The following is a 23287-nucleotide window of genomic DNA, read 5'->3' on the forward strand; positions in this document are numbered from 1 at the left end:
TCATGTTACGTACAAATATTAATATAAAATAAAGGATAATTGAAAATTAACTAAATCAGGCGTGCCTCATTACTGTGTTATAATATAATTCTGCATTGATTCTTGGTGTATAGAAAGCTTATTTATATTTCACATATCGTGAATCTTGTAAATTATTCAACTTTAAATTTACTGCAGGAGTACAACCACTAGGAGAGTACAACCGAACATTTAGAGCGAAACGGGAAGGATTTGTCCAAACAAAACGGTTTAAGGATTGAGTCGTAGACTTAACAACCCCTCCCCATGCTGTGGTGGAAACAGCACGCGAGCACAACATAAGGCGGGTCAAATGATATAATGGACCAATCACGCACTTTCTTCCTCTAGCTGTTCCAACCAATGGGATGGATTTGTATACAAAATGACTGACAAATCCGATGCGAGCAAACCGACATTTTGAAAACGTTGGCGGCCTGAGTGGTCTTAAAGTCACAGTTGGACTCTCAACGGTTTTAAAATCAAAACCTCTATTTGTTTCTGAAATGCAGGTAATTATTACGTTTTTATATCAACAGTTAGATGCAAGTAGATATAATTTTAGTTTTTTGGACAGCTTTTCAGAATATGTTGTTGATGCAGTCTTTAGCTAATTTTAGCTTCGTGTCTTCAAACAAATAATGTTAGCAAGAGGCCAAAGTGTACACATAAAATGACCTATTTTCAGCTAAACTTTATATTAATTAACAAACATGATGTAAAGTGCCTAAATTAAACTCTGAGGTGTGAAATATTAACTTTAACGTCAGCGTTCTTCAAAGTTTTTAAAGTGAATGCTTATCTTTGTTTAAATAAGGCAGATAGTACTAACAACATTTTGCCAGTAATATCCAACGTAATGCAGTCATGACATTTACTTTATCTCCTACTTTGGTGTAAAAAGTAGAAAATTTTAGCTGTAGGTGGATTTGACTCTGCACTCAAATATGTATTATGGTAAATTTCTTCAAAATCGGGAACCAGTACAATCTGATCATTTATCCTTTGTTTACAGAACAAGGAAAATCATGAACCCAGGGGTCTTCAAAGACAGGTTAGTGGTAATTTTTCATTAAAAAAAAAAAGTTTAGCTCAACCTTCATTGTGGTAAGCCTATGAAACTACATTTACTTGGAACATGGGATTGAATATTGGTTGAAGTAGTAACTTTTGTTATAAAGTACCCTTCTATCTTTCTACTCTGAATTTCAGTTTGCACCTCAGAGTGTGACTGGACCACAGCGTGTTCTTGTGAGGCCAAAATTTGATTCAGACAAAAGTTATGTTACAGGTAAGTCTTTCCTTAGATGTGCAAGTCAGATTTGCTTAAACTCACATCTTTAGTAGTTTTTTATGATTTATTGCTTTAAGGTCCTGGGAGAGAATATGCTAGCTCATCTTCAATTTCACCACCAAAGTAAGTGCATTTAAAAAAGCATGTTATCATTTTATTTTGCTTTAAGATTATATTAATGATTTTCCTAATTTGTATCAGGAAACTTACAATCGACAACTTTGACATTGGTCGACCTCTTGGAAAGGGCAAGTTTGGCAATGTCTACCTTGCAAAGGAGAAGAAGCACCAATTTGTGGTGGCGCTGAAGGTGCTGTTTAAGTCCCAGATGGAGAAGGAAGGTGTGGAGCATCAACTGAGGAGAGAAATTGAAATTCAGTCACATCTGAAGTTAGTAATTCAGGTTTTGTCACGTTTCTTTTCTGTTAGACTTGTAAATGATATAAATTATTTTTCTAGCATTTTTGGACAGCTCAAAACTTAGAAACTTATAAATGGTCACTACAAAGGTTAGAATATTATCTTTCAAGGTATATGTGTAAATATTTATCACATCACTAATGCAAATGTAAAAGATATGGGTTGCACCACTTAAGATTAGTTATTGAGTTTAATTTTGTAGTAAAACACTACCTTTGTGATGATTATTTGACTATTCTGGAAACATTTTAGGTAAAAATTCTGACGACAGTTAAGCGTCTGTTTTCTTCAGTATAAAGCTTGCAAAGTCAGTCATGCTTTTACCACATTTTATGTATTTTTGCTAGAATTTAGAGAGATCAATACAGAGTATAAACTATTAAAGTACAACTGCACATAAAATGTCATAGAAAACACTGAGGTTTTTTGTGTTGGACTGAGTGGATAACAGTGACAGATTCTTGTTTTATCATTCTTTTTACCTGGAGGGCATTTTTACACATTTTAAGTCTGTTTATTAAATTTTTTCTTCTTAGACACCCAAACATCCTGCGTTTCTACAATTATTTCCATGATCGCAAGAGGGTTTTCTTGATGTTGGAGTATGCTCCACGTGGAGAAATGTACAAAGAACTCCAGAAGTATGGACGGTTTGATGATCAGCGCACTGCAACGGTAAAAGCTGATTTTGAAAAAGTGAAAATGTTGCATTCAATTCCTTGTATATTTGTTTCAGTGCATTAATCAAATGTTAATTAAACATCCAGTATATGGAGGAGATATCTGATGCGCTGATGTACTGCCATGAGAAGAAAGTGATCCACCGTGACATCAAGCCAGAGAATCTACTTCTTGGTTTTCGTGGAGAACTGAAAATAGCTGACTTTGGTTGGTCTGTCCATGCACCTTCTTTAAGGTAAGAACCTAACATTTCTGAGAACCACTGTCGGATTATGCTGCCCCTTAAAGTAACATATTTAAGCTTTTTATGCTCTTGTTAACCCTCCTTACAGACGTCGCACCATGTGCGGGACGTTGGATTACCTTCCTCCTGAGATGATTGAGGGACACACTCACAGCGAGAAAGTGGACTTATGGTGCATCGGAGTCCTATGCTACGAATGCTTAGTTGGCAACCCGCCCTTTGAAACAGCAAGTCATACGGAGACATACAAGAGGATTATGAAGGTTTGTGTTTCTTTGCAGGTATAATACATTTATACTGCTGAATTCAGTAGTTGTGCACAGAAAAAGTGGTTATTTTGCTAAATAATGTGCTTCAAGAAGAAATTTTTCTATATTTGGCTTCAAAGTAGGAATGATTCTATATAAAGTTGTTACAATATAACTGCGTAAACTAATTATGGAGATATGATACTTTCAAATTTAAAACGTGTCTAATTAAAAACGACAATTCTCCTTCCTGTTGAATATATATTTATGACGGTATTGGTTCTAAATACCTTGTTGTGAAATAAATAAAAACCTGAGTATTTTTCACCATGCTGATCAGGTTTTTTTCTTTCTTTTTTTCTTTCTTTCTCTATCACTATTTCTTTCTCTATATCTATCTATCTCTTTCTTTCTTTTTTTTTCTTTCTATATTTTCAGGTGGATCTAAACTTCCCCAAAGTAATCTCTGATGGTGCACAGGACCTGATCTCAAAGCTGCTCCGCCACAACCCCATAGACCGTCTGCCTCTTCAGAATGTTATTGACCACCCATGGGTGAAGGCCAACTCACACAGACTCCTTCCTCCCACGTGCCCTACCAAGAAGCCCTGAACCCCCTACCCTGCGACCAGTTTTCTGAACGTCTTTAACTGTCCTTCAAAAGATTCTGCACTAGTCTGATCACTGCCATTATTCCGGCGCATTTTGTAACTGGGGATACATTACACCGACAAGCAGCAGATATCTGCTTCATTTAGCTGAAATCTTTCAATAGGAGTTTTTAAAATTAAGGTTCACTTCTTTTGCTTCTAAGTGAAAATGCATGATTATCGTAATTGATTAAATTGCACCTATTGTTTGCAAATGTAACAACTTTTTTCAATACAGCGTTTCTTTTTTGTATTTCTATTTACGTTAGTGGTTTAGTTGTTCAGTGTATTGCTTTTAAGACGTTCTATGCCTCCTTTGAATAACAACAAATACTGCTATTATTACTATTGGCTCATGCAAGTATTTTCTCCAGATCAAGATGGGGTTTTTGTTGATCAAATTGGAAAGCATGCATAATTTTGTGACCTGTTGAAGTTCTTAAAATTATATTCTTTACAGCAAACAAGTTTGTACTATGTAAAATGACTTTTTTCTTTTTAAATGGCACCTTTACATGTGTCTTTACAACACATGTAAAGGTTAACAGATTCTTTTGTTTGTTTTTGTGCTTAAATATGCTCAACTTTGAGCTTTGTATATAATACAGTAGTTCCGAATAAAGTGAATATTCGAGCGTGTCCTCCAGCTGTTTATGACAGCAATTTTCCGAGGGTGTAGGCCATGAGGTAGCGTGGCCGAGCGGTCTAAGGCGCTGGATTAAGGCTCCAGTCTCTTCGGGGGCGTGGGTTCGAATCCCACCGCTGCCAAGGTTCTTTTGTCCTCTTCGATTAAAACTAAAAGGGTCGAGAATGTAATTTTGCTCGAAATTTCAGCTTCAAATGGTTTCACGCATGAGTGTTTTGCTGTTTGACGCTCCGTTAAGTTAACTAAAACACATTCGGTAGCCAAGAATTATACATTTTTATCAAAACAGTATTTAACATACCGTTGTTTAAATGGGGAAATTTTACTTTCTAACTTGGTTGCTGGCTTCTCAGATTTGAATTAATTTACTGGAACCTATCTTTTCTTTTATTAGTAAAGAGAATTTGTCCCCACTTGGGGGCGCTCTGGGTTTAAAGCATACACATTAACAGCAGAAAAAAATATTTCCAATAACACAACGGTAGAAGAGGTTGTATTAACAATCAGCTGAAGTAAATAAATGATCATTAAAATCGGAGTGTGATAAAGATAAATTTGAAGTAAAGTATAGCTCCACGGAAATTTTAGTCGTTATTAGGAGACAATACCCTTTTAGTACATTTGGGTTATTCAGCTCCACAAATGACAGGTAAAAGAGGTTTTTGGTTACTTCAATAGAATCGATTATAGCTCTGATCCGCACTGTTTGAAAAAACAGTGCGTTTTTAGATCTCCGGGAGATCTAAAAACGATGGCTTAAAACCTTAGTGTTTTATTTAACACAGTTTGTAATAGACAGTACTACCACCGACAGAACTAAATTAAAACAAACAAACAAAAGAACTTGAAAATATCCTCAAAAGTTTTTAGTTTTGTTCTTTATCTGAATGTTAGACTTTTATTTTGGTGGGGAAAATCATTACCAAGTTCTTCCGGCTCACTCTCGAAGCTCTTTCCTTCCCGTGGACGTCACATCCCCAAACAGCTCGTGCTCTTAAAGTGGGACATCCCCTGATGTTTATTCAATTTCTGTCCTATTTTAACACATAAAATAAAGCCAGGTTTCACGGAAACATGGCTGGTTTGCCTCCGGGAGACCCGCAGCTGGTCTCAATGATCGTCAATCATTTAAAAACACAGGGACTCTTCGACCAGTTCAGGAGGGACTGCTTAGCAGACGTTGACACAAAGGTAACGGTCGAAATCATAACTTCTTTTGCATCAGTGTTTATGCTGCTCATGAGAAGATGATAGTTTGAGTAGATGTTCTGTTGTGTTCCATTAATATTTTCAATCCGTAGCATGTTTAAATGTGTTTTGCTAGTTTCTCAATGTGAGCTCGTCGGATTTGTTTCAAAATGAGTACAGTTTAAGTTGAATCTCAATTTGTCGTAAATAAAAAACACCAGATTGAGTCTTTACAGAACCCACCGCATTGTCACACCGTACTTGTGACAAGGAGTTTCTTGGGGTCCTCAAGCAGCCATTGTCAACATGGCCACTTTGTAGATGCCTTTGTCGCTTTTTGTTTGTCTGTGAATAGATATTTGCGAAATACTTGTGATTGATGTTTTCCAGCCAGCTTACCTGAACCTGAAACAAAGAGTGGACAACTTTGTCTCCAATCACCTCTCAAATCACACATGGAGCCCTCATCTGAACAAAAACCAGTTGAGAAACAACATCCGGCAGCTCGTCCTGCAGTAAGGGGAAAAAAACAGCATATTGTTCTTATATCTTTTTAAAAATTATTAATAATTAGTACTGAATTATGGCATGTGTTTATGGTATTAACCATAAACACATATGGTATTAACCATAAACACATATGGTATTAACCATAAACACGTGCCATGACATTTTAGTCACTTTTATTACTTCTTCAAAGTCAGAAACAGATGTACACTAACATTACTCCTGACACAATTTTCCTTAAAGTGCTGCGTTTATCTGAAAGTATAAACCACATGAGAATGGACAGAGTGCTGTTCAGGCAGGAGGTGGTGGCTACTATGCCCAAAGAATGCACTTGTTTTTTTACAGGACAAAAGGAAAAGACCCCTTGAAAATTCTGGCTGAAACTGCTAAGAGTGTCATTATCCACAGCGAAGAAAGTTAAAACAGACAGCAGCATAAGAAAAGAATATTATGTAAAAGTATTGAAGCAACATCTCAAGAGGCATTGGGTCTTCCTTAGCATAACACTAAATTAGTCACAAAGTGGCGTAATGAAAAGAAAATTAGTTGTAGCGCTTAAGAAATCAAAATAATTTAGATGATCTAAAACAGGAACATTTTTTGCCTGGTTTAATCTCAGACAGTAAAAAAAGAGTAGTGTTTGTTTGAAAAAAAATTATGCAATCTTTGTTCATATCTGGTTTCAGTTACATGAATATATGATTTTCTGACACTTTTTGTGTTTGTTTCCCTCACAGATCTGGAATGCTGGAGCAGGGGGTGGACAGGATTGTGGCCCAGGTGGTTGATCCCAAAGTTAATCACATCTTCAGACCGCAGGTGGAGAGGGTGGTTCGAGAATTTCTGTCTCCGGGCAGCTGCTCCGAGGAGCCGCCACTTCCTCTGCCACCAGCAGAGATCAAGACGGAAAGCAGCATTCCTGAACAACGTATGTAACTTTTCATATGTTCCCTTGATGCTTTCTATGACCGCAGAATAATCTCATTCACAAATTATCTCAAATACATATTGATTTGTCCACAGCTTCATCATCAGCTTCAACTCCCGGCAGCAACGCCATGTCCATCCTAGACACCATAACTTCTCTTAATCAGGAGGCAAATGTCAGGACCAGCTCGGCAGCAGAAAGAGGCGGTAAAATCCAGGTTCTGGATGAACCAAGGGAGCTGGTGGAGGAAAACGAGCAAGACATGGAGGTTGTTGAAGAAAGTGATGATAACCAGGAAGGAAGGTCAGTGGAGGAGGCAGTGGTAGGAGATATCCAAACAGGTGAAGTGAAGGCAGAAAGCTTTGAAGAGCAGATGGAAGTGGAAAAAGATCAAGTAAAAGAGGAGGTTAAAACTGAAGAGGAGGAAGCAGGAGCTCCAGCACAAGCAGAGGAAAAGAAAGAAAAACCTACAAGCAAAGTGAGTGGGAAGGTCTTGGATGACAAGTCTGATGATGAGGCAGTGAAATCTACGAGTCAAGCCAAGCAGAAAGCCAGAGAGCGGATAAAAGAGGGTGAGCTATAATTTTATTTTTATGTTTTATGAACAAACAGCTGCATAATTCATTGAGTACAGTGCATTTGTTAATTCAGATATTTATTTTCTTGTTTTTGAATCAAAGTTCTTTATGAAGCATTTTATTATGAATCAGAATTGTTTTTTAAAAAAAGGGTGTTTCCACTGTGAACATAAAATCTTTGGACATAATTTTAAGTCTTACATTTTAAACCTGTTCATTCATTGATTAGTTTTGGAAAGTTAAAGAAAAGAAAATAATTTATTATCAAATCTAGCTATTTTCCTACTATTTTTTTCTAAGATATCATTTATATTCTTGTTTTTGAAATGATAGAAGTATTACAGTCTCTTCCTGTAGGGGTTTACAAACCTTGGTGCCTGATTCCAAGGTGGCTATTCTTATGAACCAAGTAGATGGCTAGATATATTTGTGGCTGCAGTAATGTGGGCCTCAGTTATTGTAAGGAAGGAAGAGGTGGATCAAAAATCTTTGCTGTCGCTCTTACCTCTGGTCATAATATGGATGAGGACCAAAAGAATATGATCAGTAGAGATCTAGTCCATAAACCAATGTTTTTTCAGGCTAAACAAAGATTTGAAACAATTGTGTTTATTTGGTTTGCAGAATACTCTTTGGAGGACTCGGACCTCGAAGGCCTGAGTGACATCACAGTGAGCTCTGTCCACACCAGCGACCTTTCCTCTTTCGAGGAGGAAAGTGACGTGGAGGAGCAGTTCTCCGATTCTTCCGAAGAGGGCCAGCTTCCGCCAGATGGTCTCTGCCTCTAGTTTTTATTGTTGCTAAAATTATTTGAAACTTTTTATAAAGAATCAAAGTCAGAGTCGGAGCTTTTTTGTTCTAGTTTGCATATTGATTTATCTGCAGATGAAGATCAGAAAGCGGAGAGGAAACACACCAGTGAGGAAGCGGAAGGCGAAGACAGGGAGCGTAAACCCCGACGTAAAGCATATGTCCACAAACCCTTCCTCTACTCTCGTTACTATAGCGACTCGGATGACGAGGTCACTGTGGAGGAGCGTCGCAGATCTGCTGTGAGTTCACAAAAATGTGGTTTACCTGACCAGAACTTTGGTTTTTCATGTTGATAGTAAATTTTCAAGCTTCACGGTTGCACAAAGAAAACGTAAATTTTGGATTTGTTGATTTATCAGGCAAAAGACAAAGAAGAAAGGCTGCTGAAGAGGCAGCAGAACAGAGAGCGAATGGAGGAGAAGCGCAAACAGAAAGCTGCGCAAGCTGAAGAGCAAGGTGTGTTTATTTGGATCTTTGTCTTGGAATGATGCATGAAAGTAACATTCGTCATACAATTTCAACAAAAATAGACAAACTGAATTCTTTTTTTTTAGAACACCTGTTATTCCCAACTAATTCAACCTCAACCCAGACTTTAATTAGGTCAATTACTCAATTACTTTTCTACACTCTTTATATCATTCCTACATCTTGTAGTTAAATTGTTTCACTTTTTATGCTTTGCCACACTCCATTTACAAACTTTAATGTATTATAGTGACATTTTCTATGAAGTGGAAGGAAAATAATGTTTTTCTTTTATTGTCTTTTTTTTTTTTGCCTTTCAAGTATTTTTAGTCTAGTTTCTAGTTCAAACATCTTGGTGCACTTGAAATGATATAAACTATGTTGTTGTAAGTAAATAATTCCTCAATATTGAAAAGTTCCATATTGTTTGCCTTATAATAAAACAGTTTTTCCCATGTTATAAATGCGAAGAATTTGCCAGTTGAATTATGTTATTTCCCTTGTAGTGTGAATGTACTCGATCATTTAACATGTTTTTTTTATCTTAAACAGACAGCAAAAAAGCAAAGAGTTCTGACACTGCTGGCATGGAGAGCCCCAAGGCCAAAGAAGCCCGCAAAGAAAGGAAGGTCCTGGAGAAAAAAATGGCGCTCAACAGGAAGAGAAAACTAGACTCAAGGTGTGTTATTAGAAGCTGTGCTTCAAAAAGCAGCAAGTGCTTTAGAATTTTCTGTAGGAATTCTAAGCTTTAAAAATGCTGTAAATGTCTTCCAGAAAAGAGGGAGATGTTTCGAGCAAGAAAAAAGGAGAAGCAGGAGAAATATCCAAGAAAGTGGTATGAGAATGCCAACAGAAAGAGGATCAACATGTTTGTCATATGGATGGGTGAGCTGTTAAAAACCTCCTCTCTGTTCTGTTGTTTTGAAATCCAGGAAGTGAAACCCTTAACCTCAAAGACTCCACAAGCTAAACTAGTGAGACGTCTGTCCGAGTCTGCATCATCTGACGACCGGCTTGGGCGGACGAGTGGCGGTGTCTCTGAAGATTCCTGCGACACAAAGAAGCTTTCTGACAAAAGCCAGACTCATTCCTTCATCCTGGATCTGGAACAAGGCTCCCAAGAGGCACTCAAGCATCGCTCGTTTGGGAAATTTGACCGTCTGCCTCGCAAAGAACGCAAGGAGAAGGAGCGCAGCCAGTCTGATGAACGTTCCAAGCTCAAACAGAAACACGAGAAGAAATCTGAGCATTCAGTGGAAGAACCTCTGCAGAAGGACAGCAGTGCTAAAGTTTCTTCTGACGAAAAAGTCGAGAAGAAGCTCAAGGTCAAAACTGAGAAAAAAATCTCTGGATGTACTCGAGAAGGAAAGGTGACAGAAGACAGCACTGATGAAGGAGGGGCTAAAGATGCCAGGAAGATAAAAGGAGGGTCTGTGGAGAAGGAGAAAGTCAGAGAAAAAGAGAAGAGCAAAGAAAAGGAAAAAGCTAAATTGGACAAATCTGCCTTTAAAAGTGATCTGAAGCAGCTGCTTCGCCCAGATTCTGCAGGATCCTCTGAGGATCGCTCTGACAAGGAGCCTGGCTCTGATGTCAAGAAGAGAGAAAAACACTCCAAGGAAGGGTTGAAAAGGTCAAAGAGTCATTCTGAGGACAGACTAGGAGACAAACCCAAATCTAAGCTAGATGGTGAGAAAGAACGGAGTAAAGCGGAGAGCCAGAAGACACAGAAACCAAACACTGAAGCTGACAAAGATCCTAAAAAAATTAAGCCTGCAGAAAAAGAGAAGAGTGCAGAAAAACCAAAAACAAAATCCAAAGAAGAGGGAAAGTCTTCCCTCTTAGTGAAAACAGAAAAGAAATCTCAAAGTCCTGATGTCAGAAGCACTGGAGGATCTGCTGTCTGTAAACCTGAAGCAGCAAAAGAAAAGAAAAAAGACGGTAACACTAAAGAGCAGAAGAAAGTGTCTGAAGATGCCCCACATGAGAAACCAGAGCTTAAAATTTCTAAGAAGAAGCTCGAGAAGAAGGACAAAGTTCCAGAAAAGAAGGGTGAGAGTCCAGAAGATAAACCACAGAAAGATGATGGACCGGAAACCTCAGATCAATCCGCCAAGTCTTCAGCCATCGAGATGGAAGATCCACCGAGGAAACTACATCTTCTACAAGACACAAACACCGAGTCTGATCCTGTCGCTGCCACGGCCGCCACATCCTTCTCAGACGACACCTGCGACGCTTTAAGTGACATCACCCCAGAGCCGTCCGAGGGAGAGATGGAGTCACGGCTCCGCGAGATGCCAGGGGTACCGGCCGAGGCCGACGCCCTGCTGGCGCTCATGGACGTCTGTACGTCAGCTGAGGCCCGGCTTCCATCTGCAGGCCTAAAAGAGGAAGTGACTCCTGAGATGGAGCTTCAGGACGCTGACATGAAGATGAAGGAAGCTGCTCTGACGCTGCTCTCCATGGATCCTGACAGCACGGTTTCATCCACCCTAATTGTCCAAGACATGAGGGAGGAGTCGCCGCGGCATTCACCAAATCCACAACAGATTGAAACGACCGCAACTGAGGAGGAGCAGCAGCTCACTCCAGTGGAGCTCAACCAAGCAAGTCAGCAATCAGCTGCCGCAGAAGAAGATGCTCTTTTCTCTTCAGAGGAAGCGTCTCTTCAAACTGAGCCTGAAACTGCTGCATCCCAACACGCTGCATCAGGCAAAGAAGAGATGCAGCTCTCTCCAGTGGAGGTAGTGCTGCAGATTCAGCTTCATCCCACTGAAACTTCGCTAACCGCATCTCAACAGACTGTAATAAGCGAGGAGGAGACTCCACCTAACGCAATACAAGATGCTGTTGCTGGAGTGGAGAATCAGCTTTCTCCCGATCAAACAGAACCACAAATTGAGCTCACTGCAGCTGAAGCTGTGGCCACCGCGTCTCCACAGACTGAAGAGGTGAAGCAGCCCTCTTCGGTGGAGGCAGAACCTCCAACTGAGTCTGTTGCAACTGAAGACTCAGTGGATGCACCTCAACAAGCTGTTGCACATGAAGAGGAAAGTCAAATGTCTCCAGAGGAAACGGCACCTTTAACTGAGTTTACTGCCGCTGACGCGACACCAGATGCAACTCAACAAACTGCTGCAGCAGAAGAGGAGCAGCAGCTCTCTCCAGTGGAGGCAGCACCTCTAACTGAGCAAACTGAAAGTGAAAGTTTACCAGCTGCATCATATCTAGCTGTGGACAAGAAGCAGTTCTCTCCAGTTCAGACGGCACCAGAAGCCGAGCATCCTGTGACAGAGATGGCATCGGCTGCCTCTCAGCAAGCTGAGAAAGAGAAGCTGGTCTCTCAAGTTCAAACAGCAGCTCAGGTTGAGATGAGTCCCACTGAACCTTCATCATCTGCTTCTCAACTTACTGCTGCAGGTTTGTAGAAATTAACAAATCCTTGAATTTCGAAGTACCTTTTCTTAATTCCATAAAGTTGACAATGAATACAATTTAAAAAATATTGACAAGATATTTTTCTAATGCTATAAGTGGGGGAAAAAATCTGCCAATGGAACTGATATTTTTGTCAGTATTAAAGAATTATTGACTTAAAATAAGTTTTTATATTTTGCTGAAAAGTTACTTGTGACTTGCATCTGTTTATTGATGACTCAGAACACTCAGAATCCAAGATGGACACAATTGAGTCGGACATGTCGGAGACGGCTCCACTGCTGGTAATTAACCACCGAAACATTCAGTGATATAATATTTTATCAGAGAAAAACTACGGCTGTGCTTCTCTACAGGAGGATGAATCCACTTCAGACAAACGTCCAGATCATTTTGAGGATGAAGTAATGGAAGCAGCTGAGATTTCAGCAGACAGAATAATAATAGCAGCACCAGCAGACAAAGATGAGGGTAAATTCTTAAACATAGTTTTTATTCTATTTATTTATTTTTTTTGTCGTTTAAATCTTCTGAAAAATGCTTTCGATTTGACAACCTTTTTTTTTTTTTTTCTATCAGCGTCGTTTCCTGTTGTTGAGCCAGAAACGGGAGAAATCACCAGCAGCAAAGGAGAGAGTTCAGCTTCTGACTGCACTCAGCAAATCTCCCAGATCCCCAGTAAAACTGGTGAGTACTGACAGGCTGACATTGACATGAGTGTTCCAGCTGCCATTTTGTTGTTTTGACGTTGTCTTGTCCTAAAGAACAAGAAGGACAAAATGCTGCAGTCCAAGAAACCAGCAACGAGGTGAGCAGAGAACAAGGCCACGGTGAAACAAATATAACTTACTTTGGTCTATTTCAAGTATAAGTTCTGACACTTATCAACCTTTAAATTCTAGGCAGTGAAGGGAGAAGGGGAGGAAAACCAGACAAAAGATGATCAGTGTAAGGTTTCATCAAATATGCTGTTTTTATTAAATCAAACAATTATGTTTATCCACTTATTTTTGATCATATACTTACACAGCTGAAACTCAGAGTAAAATGGAGGAGGAGGATCGAGAAAATAACCAGACAAGGACTGATAATCGTAAGAGAAAATTGTTCCAGTTTTACCAAATACATTCTTCATTTAAATAAAACAAATAGTAAGGAATTATTTTCTTTTATTATGTAGGCGAATCTGAGAGTAAGACACCAGAGGAAGGTGATGTGGAGAAGGCAAGTCACAGTTTTTTTTATTAGCTCTGAAGTTCCCTCCAACCAATCATATGAATTATTATTGTAATTTATATTTCTCTGCTTCAACTTGGTCTAGATGGAAGTTGACATATCTGACAAAACTGAGTCTGGAGAAACAAACTCGGAGGCCAAATTAGTCAAACAAATCAGTGAGTCGAATGTTTATTTTTCTATTCTACTAACATCTATGATTGTATACTTTAAGTGTGATTTTTCTCTTCCTCCCACAAAATATTCTTTCTTTCGCACTTAATCTACTTTTGGTGTCTTCCTGAATCTTGCAGGTAATGTCTCGAGCACAGACAGTCAGGAAGATGGGAGGAGCTCAGACGTGTCACAAAAGGTGGGCTGTTAACATGCAGCTTTATATTTTTAAGTGAAATATTTGTTTGGTGATCAGGAACAATTTTGTTTCACAGGAAGAGAAGACTGAAAGAAGAAGAGGACGTAAAAGAAAACTTTCAGTTAAAAGTGGTGCGTTTAGTTTCATTTATTATTATACTTTAATCAAACTTTAAGATTACAAAGCTTTTGTTTTGGCTATATTTGAAACATTTTTAATTATAGAAAATTAATACTAATGAGGTAGATTGCAATTTCATCCTATGTGTCTTTACGCTAGCGTTGGAAAATGTAAACTCTAACAGAGCATCACTCTACCACCACCGTGCTTTACAGTTTGTATGGTGATTTTTTTCTGAAATGTTAGTTCCACAACAGATGCAATGAGATTCACTAAAACATTTCAGTGTTACAAAATCCAACAACAGGAAAAACAAGGCCATGACTGCTTGCATCACAACAGAGAATCAATCTACATAAAAATATCAACAGTGAATGTGGGCGAAATTGAGCCATTGTGAAGTTCTGCTGTTATTTTTCACACAGCAGATGGCACTAAGGATGAAAAGGATGAACAGCAGTCTGTTGAGGTAAGTATAACCTTGATCAAATTTGAGCTTTTTTGTCAAAAACGTTGGGGTTAAAACACCGGTATTTAAATGAAATCTTAAATCATTAGGAAAGTGAGCAGGAGGTAAAAACCCCTCGCAGAGGGCGATCATCCAGAAACGCCGAGCAGCTGGAGAAGGAGCAACAAAAAGAAGCGGAGAGATCAGAGAAGACGCCGGGTCGTAGAGGAAGACGTCCAGGAGCTTTAGCTAAAGAGGCCACAGATGGTGGGTCGGCCATGTTTGATAAAGAAGATATTTCAAATTTAAAAATGACGTCATTACAAAAAAAACAACATTTTGACAATTTGAGATTCTCCTGACCAAATTAACATTCAGTAATTTCTCTTATTAATGTCTACATCATTCTATGCTATTCTTTGCCCCAATAATAAGGAAGAGAAATGATAAAATGAAGTATTGATTTCTCTCTGGTAGTGTTTTTGTGTTTTTTAACCATGTTACAGCTGACTCTGTTAGTCGGTTGACCTATTCTCGGAGGACTGGGACATGTTTGATTCTTTGTTCTCTGATATTTTTGTCTCCATTTTTAACTTTAGATAATCAGGAGAAAAATGAAGCAAAAGTCGAGGACAGCACTGGTCAAACAGCATCGTTCAAAGAAGCAGAAAAAGAAGAGGTTGGTTCAGAATATTACGCATTTATGTGGAGCTGCAGCTTTTATAGCAAGTGTTTTGGTCATCATAATCACATAATGCATAAGAAATGTACTCAATTTTGAACTGCAAAACTTCAAATATTTAATTTCCTTTAAAAAAAAGTTTTATTTCTAACCTTTTCAGAACCCTGAACATAAATGTGAAGCCCAGAAAAGTAATCAAAGCGAAAGTGAAGTGAGCCTGCCTTCTCCTGCTGCAGACGAAAGTGAAGTTACTGGAAAGTCAGACTCCCAGGAGAGCGGGGACACGCGTGAGTTTGTTTTACTATCACAGTGGGGCTAATTTTAGTTTATTCGGCAAAGTGAAGCTCTTGAGTTGAGAAGGAAACGCTGGTAGCAGTACAAAATCCCAGAAAAAAAAAATGGCTGTAATGTGTTTACTTTAGAAAGTATTCCCTCCTCTTGTGTGGAAATGTGTGGATTCAGGCTGACTGAACTGCGAACTGGGCTTCTGCAGGCACTAAAGTCGCTGTGTATGAAGAATGAAAACTGTGTTCCTGGGGACGTAAAACGTGATGTTTTTGTAACTAATCAGATAACACTGGACTTCTTTTAATCAGACCACAGACTAGAAATGTCTAATTATTCAAGTTTTTTTCATCCATCTAATTTGTTGATCTTAATTTTTTGATAATTGATTAATCTAAATTATTCCTCCAATAAAATATGAATATCTTTAGCTTTTCTTTATACTAACTTTCAAGTTTTATGCATAACTCAAAATATAATCTAAAGATTTATACTTCACATGGAAAAATTCAGTTTATACATTGCAATCTTTTGCATACGCAATGTAAAACCAAACTGAATTCTTTATCTGATTCCAAAAAAAAAAGGCTTTGTTTTCATCTGGTCAAATATTAGAGCTGAAATGACACATTTAATTTCTCAGAATAATTCATTTGATTATGATTTATCAGACTCAATCCAAACTAGTAATGTAAAGCTGTGGCAATCAAAATGAAGTTAATTACAATAAATTAAATTTCCCTTTAATTAGCCAAAACGTTTAAGGTAATTTATTCCACATTTCACTAGCATGTAAAGTAGCTTGTTTATTTAGAAACAGTTTTCACTGTTGAGCCTCTAAGATTTACAAAATTCTTATGATATGAGAAGGAAAAAAAACCAACACTGTCAGAAACCTCAGTGAGAATTATTGTTATTGTATGATTTTGACAAATACTCAGTTATTAAATACAGTTTTACATTAATTAGCTTTCATGGTTCAGAGACATTATGTGTACCATCTCCAAAATTAAAAATTAATAGTTGATTTTTGCAGTTTTTTGGGCAGTCCTTGGTTATAAAAGATTTTTTTATAACCACTAGCAAATCTTTGTATGAGAGGATTTTTATGAAGAACAGTTTGCTTGTCTGTCATTGCACATCATACAGTTGGTCATGTTTAAATTCCAGGTAAACAAGGAGTGAAGAGGAAGAGATCAGAGGAAACTGAAGAGTCTGGAGAGGTGAGAGGGTTTTTTTATTTTTACTTTTGTACCAAACTGCTGCTGTTGTGTTTTACTTTTCCCAATTTTCAATTCTGCAGGAAGCTGAGGCTCAGCAAGGACTGGGAAATGATGAACAGGTACAAAGTGAGGAACACGATAACAAAAACGAAGGTGAGAAGCTCTTCATCAAAAATAAAGAAATAGTCAGATTATTAGCATGGATTGGTTACTGTAGTGTACAGATGATTCCTTATGAAACATAAGTTTTTTTGTTTTTTTTCCCAGCAGTCTCCACCTCTCAGAGCCATTCAGAAGATGTGAAAGAGCAAAGCTGCAGTGAGAAGAAGCCAGATAATGTATTTTGGCAATAAAATAGAAACTTCCTATTATATTTAGCTGCAAATTTTAATATGATCTGTTATTAGTACTTCTCTTTTATGTGGAAATCTATTTTTGATCAGTCTGCAGAGCAGCAGGACCCAGAGGCAGCTCCAAAGAAACGGAGGGGACGGCCACCAAAGGCAGCTGCTGCTGCCGCCGCCGCCGCCGCTCCAGACGATTCAGGTAAATAAAGAAGAAAAATAAAAGAGCAAAACATTTTAAATATTTTTAGCTCTATTTAGGTAATCCCTGCACTCTCTAAAAACAAAAAACAAATTTAGGTTTGATATTTCAAAATCTCAACTTTGATTTGCCTAATACTTACTTTACTTTCATAAAGTTAAGCTGGTTGTTTTGATAAATAATTTACAAGACATTTGTAAAATGATTTTTGCATGTTAATATTAAATTTTTCGCAATTATTCCTACAGTTAAAAAGGAGAGTAAAGCAGATGAGAAGGAAAAAGAGCAAAATGATGAAGAGGGGGAGGAAAGCGACAACGAAGAAGACGGGGAGAGGGGATCTGCAAGCAGAGCAACGACTCGCTCTGCAGCTCGCCTCGAAGCTGAAAGGTAATTTTAAGTTTTCTCTAGTAAATTAACTGTAAAGATCGGCCTGAGCTGTGGGTCCTTTTTCTTAAATCTGCTGGAAAGAGCTGAAGCAAAAACGAACCCGTTCATATGCGGTGGTACACAAATATCTGATCAGTGAAGGTCTTAATATCTTCAGACTGAAGAACCCATTGACGCCGTTTCATCACATTTAATGAGAGCAGGGAAGATTTAGCACTAAAGCAATAATTTTGTTTTATTGCTCCTCAGAAACAAGCCAAGTAAACCCTCCACCCGGGCGAGTCGACAGAGCGGTAAAGAGGAGACCACAGCTGGCACACGGTGAGTCCGTCTCATTGAGGTTCAGCAGTACCAACGAGCTTTCAGGAGCAGGCGACCAAAAGTGACTGCAACCGGATGCCGTTTCTCCTTAAAAAGAACATTTTATTCAAAAGCTTTCCTGGAATCTCGCGTTATTAGTTCCCAGAATGAAAAGAATAAATCTGTCCCGTGAACTGTAGGAAAACAGGTTAAACCCGCTTTAATGTGAGCCGAATTTTTGATCGGCTTTCTAATGCTTTTTGGAGTCTTTCAAGTGAGAATCTATCCATTCCTGTTTTTCAGGAAAAGAAATAAAAATAAACAATTTCTTCTGAGTTTTTCCTGAATTTTCTCTCAGGGAAAAACCCGCTAATCTTAACAATTATTTGACACATTCATCTTCAAGTTCAGCTTAGAAACATAATTTCAAAAGTTCAATACTGGAAAAAAAAGTGTTTTTGTTCCAATATTTTTTCTGATTTGTTTTTTTTTATTTTTGTCATAATTTTTTACATTAAAGTTTTACATTAATGCTGGAGTCAAGACACATTTAGCTACTATCAAGATGTCTGGCATTTATTTCTTCTTTTTATTCTCGGAATAAAAAGAATAACATGAATCCAACATGTAATAAATTGGTCATAGAAGGTTTAGAATAACAACATTCAGTCAGAAATGCAACATTCAGGATTTTGGGCAAAATAACAGTTTGTTCAGAGCAGTGGCATTATTAGGCCATCACTTGTATTCAAACTAAAGTTTAAAATAAAAACATGAAATAAAGAGGCGGTGTGTTATTTGCATTCAATGCACAGTAATAAGGCATGTTTTCTGCAGTACTAAGCCTACATTAAAGACCACATCATTAAATCTACATATTTTATTAAAACTAAAAGTAGCTTTATTTTCTTATATCAACAGTCCTAAAATAAATTGTGTCACTGAAGAAACTTTACAGTTCTGGTTGTGATTGGAAAGATTGTATTTTTATGGTAAAGTACATTTTGATCATATGATTCGTTGTGTCTTTTAAGATTTTTTTTTTCTTCTATTTTTAGAGCAAGTTTATTAATTTTTATCACAATTATCTTTCTTTACTCTCGATCTGAAACGGCTTCTTTGAGGGAATTGGTTTCTGGCAAAACTTATTGTTGTTGTTTCAGCCCATATTTTTGGTGGAAATATGTAATAGGTGATGAGCGACTTCTTCACAAATAACCGTTGAATGAACAAACGTACCTACACTCTGTCCTTGTTTCCCTCCTGCAGCGGGACGAGGGCCCAGGGTTCAGCCAAGGGGGGCCGTAAACCGGAGGCTAGCCCCCCTGCTGTGCGAACACGGGGAGGACAGAAATCAGAGGAGCCCCCTTCGAAGAGAGCCAAACGCTGAGACCTCTGACAGCGGTGGAGCAGCGCACCCCCTCAGTGTTGTTTTTACTGCGCTTATTCAGAGACTTTCGCAGTCAGTCGGCATTTTGAAACTGTTTGCGCTTCATTGACTGTCAGTATCGAAAGCCTCTGGATGTTATTATGCACTCTGCTCTGATGGCTGAGTGTAAACCAGAGGATCAGTAAGAAATCTCTCAGAATGCCTTCTGCTGCCCCGCGCCCATATGGTTCGGATCACACTCATCATTCCACGGTTTATTCAGTAATTCCCAGTGAACCGGAGCATTTCAGACCAATCAAAGGCCTAATGTGCAGCCGAGCTGAGCTTTGAGATAAAGAGGCAGCATCAGAATTAACTGTCAGTCAGCAGAGAGGCCACATCTCAGTCACAGACGTCTCTGTTACCCTGACACACACTTGGTGCTAAAGGCGTCTAATCTTTGCTGTGCGTTTTATTTCTTGTTGTTCATTCTGTGAATGAAAAGTAAATAATTTTCCATCACTTTTTTCGTTTTTTTTATATAGGCAGTAAAAAGAAGTATTAGTAAAATAGAACTGCAGGAGGTTTGATGTGAACATTGTGTTCCTGTTGGCATTTTTAACAGCTCCTGCAAATAAAATATTGTTTTTATGCCATAAATCCCAATAAACACATTTGTTTCATGATTGTAAAGTAGTCAGTAAGAAATTTGTTTTTGTTCTTATGTACATCCACTCTTTTTATTTTATTTTATAATTTCATTCTTTTCATTTTATAATAAAATCTCATCTGGACCTTTTTTGTGAATATTTGCAGATATTTACATAGGTTGTGTTTTATGTTTATTGTATTAACTTAAGAGACAGAAAATATAAGCAACCACTCTATTCCCAACATTAACATTTCAGTTTATGTTTGAAACGGGATAGGAAGAAGTGTAAACTTTTTAATTTCTATCCAAATATCTCAAACTCAAAGTTGTTCCCATCTCATCACGTTGAAGGAACCATCAGGCATCCTACTTGTTAAAACATTTAACATGCCTAACTAAGCTCATAATGAAATTACAAGTGACATATTATTCTCCTGCAGCAAAACAAGACATTGTACAACAGATACAAACGTGAGACATACATCAGACCCTCAACTAATGCCATTTTTTGTGAAATGTCTTTAATCTTCTTTTAAACTGGGTGATGTTTGGACATTTCTGTATTTATAGACTGAAGCTATTCCCCAGTATCACTACAGAAACATTGAGTCAAGTATTTTTTTACACACATCAAAGATTGCCTGATTAGCACATAAATGTCTCATAAATTTTCACTGAATTCATAATTTACAATGGCAAAAGCATGAATATTCTCTTCAACTTTTCTGCATTTTGTCACAAAGTTGAATGTATTTTACTGGAATCGGACGTGAAAAACCAACACAAAGCCATCCATAAACGTGAATGGGGAGGAAAATCACATCTGGATTTCAACATTTTTTCCATTTAACAGAAATATTGAAACATCTTTCACAGTAACTACAGCTGCTTGTTTTGGAGGCTGTTTCTCCACCTGCTTTCCCCCCAATTGTCCTTTGCAAAGAAAGAACAAATATTGATGCACATTCTCAGCGGGATTCAGATCTGGGCTTTAACTAGGCCACTTTAACCCATTAGCTCTAGGTCTGCATTTGGTGCTGTCCTGGTGGAAGGTGAACCTCACGTTTTATTTCGACTGTAACAGGACTATATGTTTGCAGTGTTTCCTGGATGACTTGTGGCAGGCAAATTGCAAACAGTATTTCTTCGGGCCCTGGTACAACAACAGTTTTTCTCTTTTCACTCTTCCATAGCTGTGGAACTTTTAGAGGTGAGAACTGTGGTTCTTTTGAGCTCCTACAAAGTCTTGGCTTTCTCTCTTATTGTTCAGCCTGTATAGAGTTAATTTCCTGCCAAAATGTTGCAAACTAATAAAGCATTATTAACTGTCCTCAAATAAGTCCAGTTCTAATAAAACATATTTCAAGTAAAACAAAATATGTAGAACATATTAACTTTGTAAGTCTGTCTATTTAAGTGAACAGCTACTACTACAGCTAAAGCTCTGCTTTAAAGCTGTAGTATGTCACTTATTAATTTTTTTAAAGACATGACATGTTTGTTAGAATTACCATTGTCTTTATAGTACAATATAGGACAAATTATCTGTGAAAAAAATTGAGCTCTTCTGCTTTCTCCTTGTGCACCTGGTATTAATTGAATACATACACTGCTCCATCAGAAACAACCAATCAGAGTCAGCAGGTGGGATTTAGCGCTGTCAGTCACACTCGTGTATGTGCTGCTGACCACCCCTTCCTCTCCACCCCTTGCTCTCTACTACTGCTGCAGCTTTTCCAGGTCAGCAAAGCCTATCATGAATGCTAAGGCCAGCTATCCCCAAATGACAGCTGATAAAGGTCAGTTGCTTCTCTGTCATTGGCAGGAGTACATGAGGATGATTGACAGCGCTGAGACCTTCCTCTATGGTTCTGATTGACCGTTTCTGACTGGAACTGGTGTATTTATTCAGATGGAAATAGCAACGCTGGGAGGCGGTGAAGGAGCTCAATCGTTTTCCACACATTATCTGTCTCATACCATGATGTCATGATATTGTGACAGTCTTAGCAAATATGTAAAACATATATTTTTGTAAAGATTACATACTGTAGCTTTAAACTACATACTGCAACTGTTTGCTGTTCAGAACAAACCTCTGAGGCTTTCATGTAAGAGCTGGATTTATACAAAAGGACTCTCTTTACTGCTTAGGTGACTTCTGATGGATATCATTAGCACTGGATTTTATTGAAGGGTATCAGATTTACAGGGGCCACCCACTACATTTGCTTGAAAAAGTTAAAGGGGGGATATTATCACTTTTATGAACATTCAGTTTTTCTGTCTTTGAACCTAGCTGCTGTAAGCAAACATTCTCCTTATCTTCTTTTCCTTTTCTTTCTTGAATCTGTGAAAAGATCAAACGGCGAAGCTGATTTATTTTTATTAATTTGCCCTCATTATATCTGAAACATTATACTCCGTGTTTCCCCAAATGGACGTGCTGTGTGCCGTGTGTAAATAAGCTACGACCTCAGCCAATCACCTCTGTGCAGAGGAGAAGAGAGGACATTCCTGCCTGCTAATGGAGGATAAAACTGACAAACTCCGAGTGAAATATTCCCCCATCATTAACACATTAGAAGCCTTTAATCGCTGCACCTGAACCTTTAGGATCCAGGAGGGAGGGGATGAAAAGCCAGAATTGGAAGTTTTTTCCAGCCATTCCTGTGGGCTGCAAGGTTTTTTAGTCGTTAAAGGTGTACCTCTCTCAGGTATTTCCTGATTCTGCAATCCAAGCTCTAAAATATCAGACCAACAAATTAAATTAAAAGGCTTGGATTAGGTTTTACTCAGCCAAAGGGTTTGGCAGACAAACACTGCACCTTTCACTCACTCATGTCATTACTGCAAGTTATTTACATTGTAGTCCAAATTTTTTTTTTGATTTTTTTCTTTGTCATCCTTGCCAAAGAAGGTTTTCTACACCTATATTTAGGGCACACAGACAGATTTATGGGCCACCATTTTTATAAATGGATTATAAAAGGACCTCACAGCTAGAATAGGATTTAAAGGGGAGCATAAAAAGCAGCAAAGCGGGACCAAAATATAAATCAATAAATTTAAATCCTTTTCTCCAAACTGGAGCTACTTTGCAAATGTCGATTCCATTTTTACCCATTCCAACCACAAACTTCTATGAATTTTGCTCAGATCCTAAGCAATAGACGGGGGGGGGGACGCTCAAGTCCAGTCCTCGAGAGCAGACACTCTGCAGTTTTCACATGGATCCCTTTTCCAACACGCCTGATGCATGTCTTTCTGCGTTGCAGAGGCCTTCTAATGAGCTATTCATCTGAGTCAGGTGTGTTTCAGAAGAGATGCATCTGAACGCTGGATTACAGTAGCTCAGCAGGACTGGACATGGGCAACCCTACAATAGAAAAGGATACATGGAGCTCAGTATTTTAGTTTACACAAAACTGAAAAGTGTGGCATTCAGCAAAGTCACTACTTTCTTTTGGTGAAATTGCAGCTAAATAAAAAATGCCTCTTTGCTTTTGCATTACTTGAGACATAAATACCTGCCCAAGTCTTTTTTTTTTATGTGCAAA

The 23287-nt window shown here is 38.2% G+C and overlaps 2 protein-coding genes and 1 non-coding gene across 7 annotated transcripts; all 3 read left to right on the forward strand.

Annotated features, from left to right (window-relative positions):
• The first annotated feature begins 261 nt into the window (after nucleotides 1-261).
• Nucleotides 262-4194, forward strand: aurkb (aurora kinase B). The gene is made up of 9 exons (XM_055030561.1): nucleotides 262-530; nucleotides 1034-1072; nucleotides 1231-1309; nucleotides 1390-1435; nucleotides 1514-1702; nucleotides 2269-2407; nucleotides 2500-2648; nucleotides 2746-2920; nucleotides 3344-4194. Exons 1-9 carry the CDS (start codon nucleotides 420-422, stop codon nucleotides 3515-3517), a joined length of 1101 nt encoding a protein of 366 aa, XP_054886536.1. The 5' UTR covers nucleotides 262-419; the 3' UTR covers nucleotides 3518-4194.
• Nucleotides 4195-4241: 47 nt separating this feature from the next.
• Nucleotides 4242-4323, forward strand: trnal-aag (transfer RNA leucine (anticodon AAG)). The gene has a single exon. It is a non-coding gene; the product is annotated as a tRNA-Leu (tRNA).
• Nucleotides 4324-5159: 836 nt separating this feature from the next.
• Nucleotides 5160-19869, forward strand: bod1l1 (biorientation of chromosomes in cell division 1-like 1). 5 transcript variants are annotated; one of them, XM_055030562.1, is made up of 31 exons: nucleotides 5160-5392; nucleotides 5780-5904; nucleotides 6637-6827; nucleotides 6923-7399; nucleotides 8030-8179; nucleotides 8291-8457; nucleotides 8578-8674; nucleotides 9239-9365; nucleotides 9461-9521; nucleotides 9619-12106; nucleotides 12347-12408; nucleotides 12481-12595; nucleotides 12704-12811; nucleotides 12889-12932; nucleotides 13027-13072; nucleotides 13155-13217; nucleotides 13305-13348; nucleotides 13446-13518; nucleotides 13654-13712; nucleotides 13789-13843; nucleotides 14258-14301; nucleotides 14391-14547; nucleotides 14880-14959; nucleotides 15123-15249; nucleotides 16418-16470; nucleotides 16551-16623; nucleotides 16738-16808; nucleotides 16914-17016; nucleotides 17265-17406; nucleotides 17656-17727; nucleotides 18976-19869. In XM_055030562.1, exons 1-31 carry the CDS (start codon nucleotides 5276-5278, stop codon nucleotides 19094-19096), a joined length of 5712 nt encoding a protein of 1903 aa, XP_054886537.1. In that variant the 5' UTR covers nucleotides 5160-5275; the 3' UTR covers nucleotides 19097-19869. The 5 variants fall into 5 exon arrangements, with proteins under 5 accessions (XP_054886537.1, XP_054886538.1, XP_054886539.1 ...); XM_055030563.1 differs by having other exon boundaries at nucleotides 16741-16808; XM_055030564.1 differs by having other exon boundaries at nucleotides 14261-14301.
• Nucleotides 19870-23287: the final 3418 nt, after the last annotated feature.

This window comes from Poeciliopsis prolifica, unplaced genomic scaffold (assembly GCF_027474105.1).
Source record: "Poeciliopsis prolifica strain line A6 unplaced genomic scaffold, Auburn_PproV2 SCAFFOLD006, whole genome shotgun sequence".
Lineage (NCBI taxonomy): Eukaryota > Metazoa > Chordata > Actinopteri > Cyprinodontiformes > Poeciliidae > Poeciliopsis > Poeciliopsis prolifica.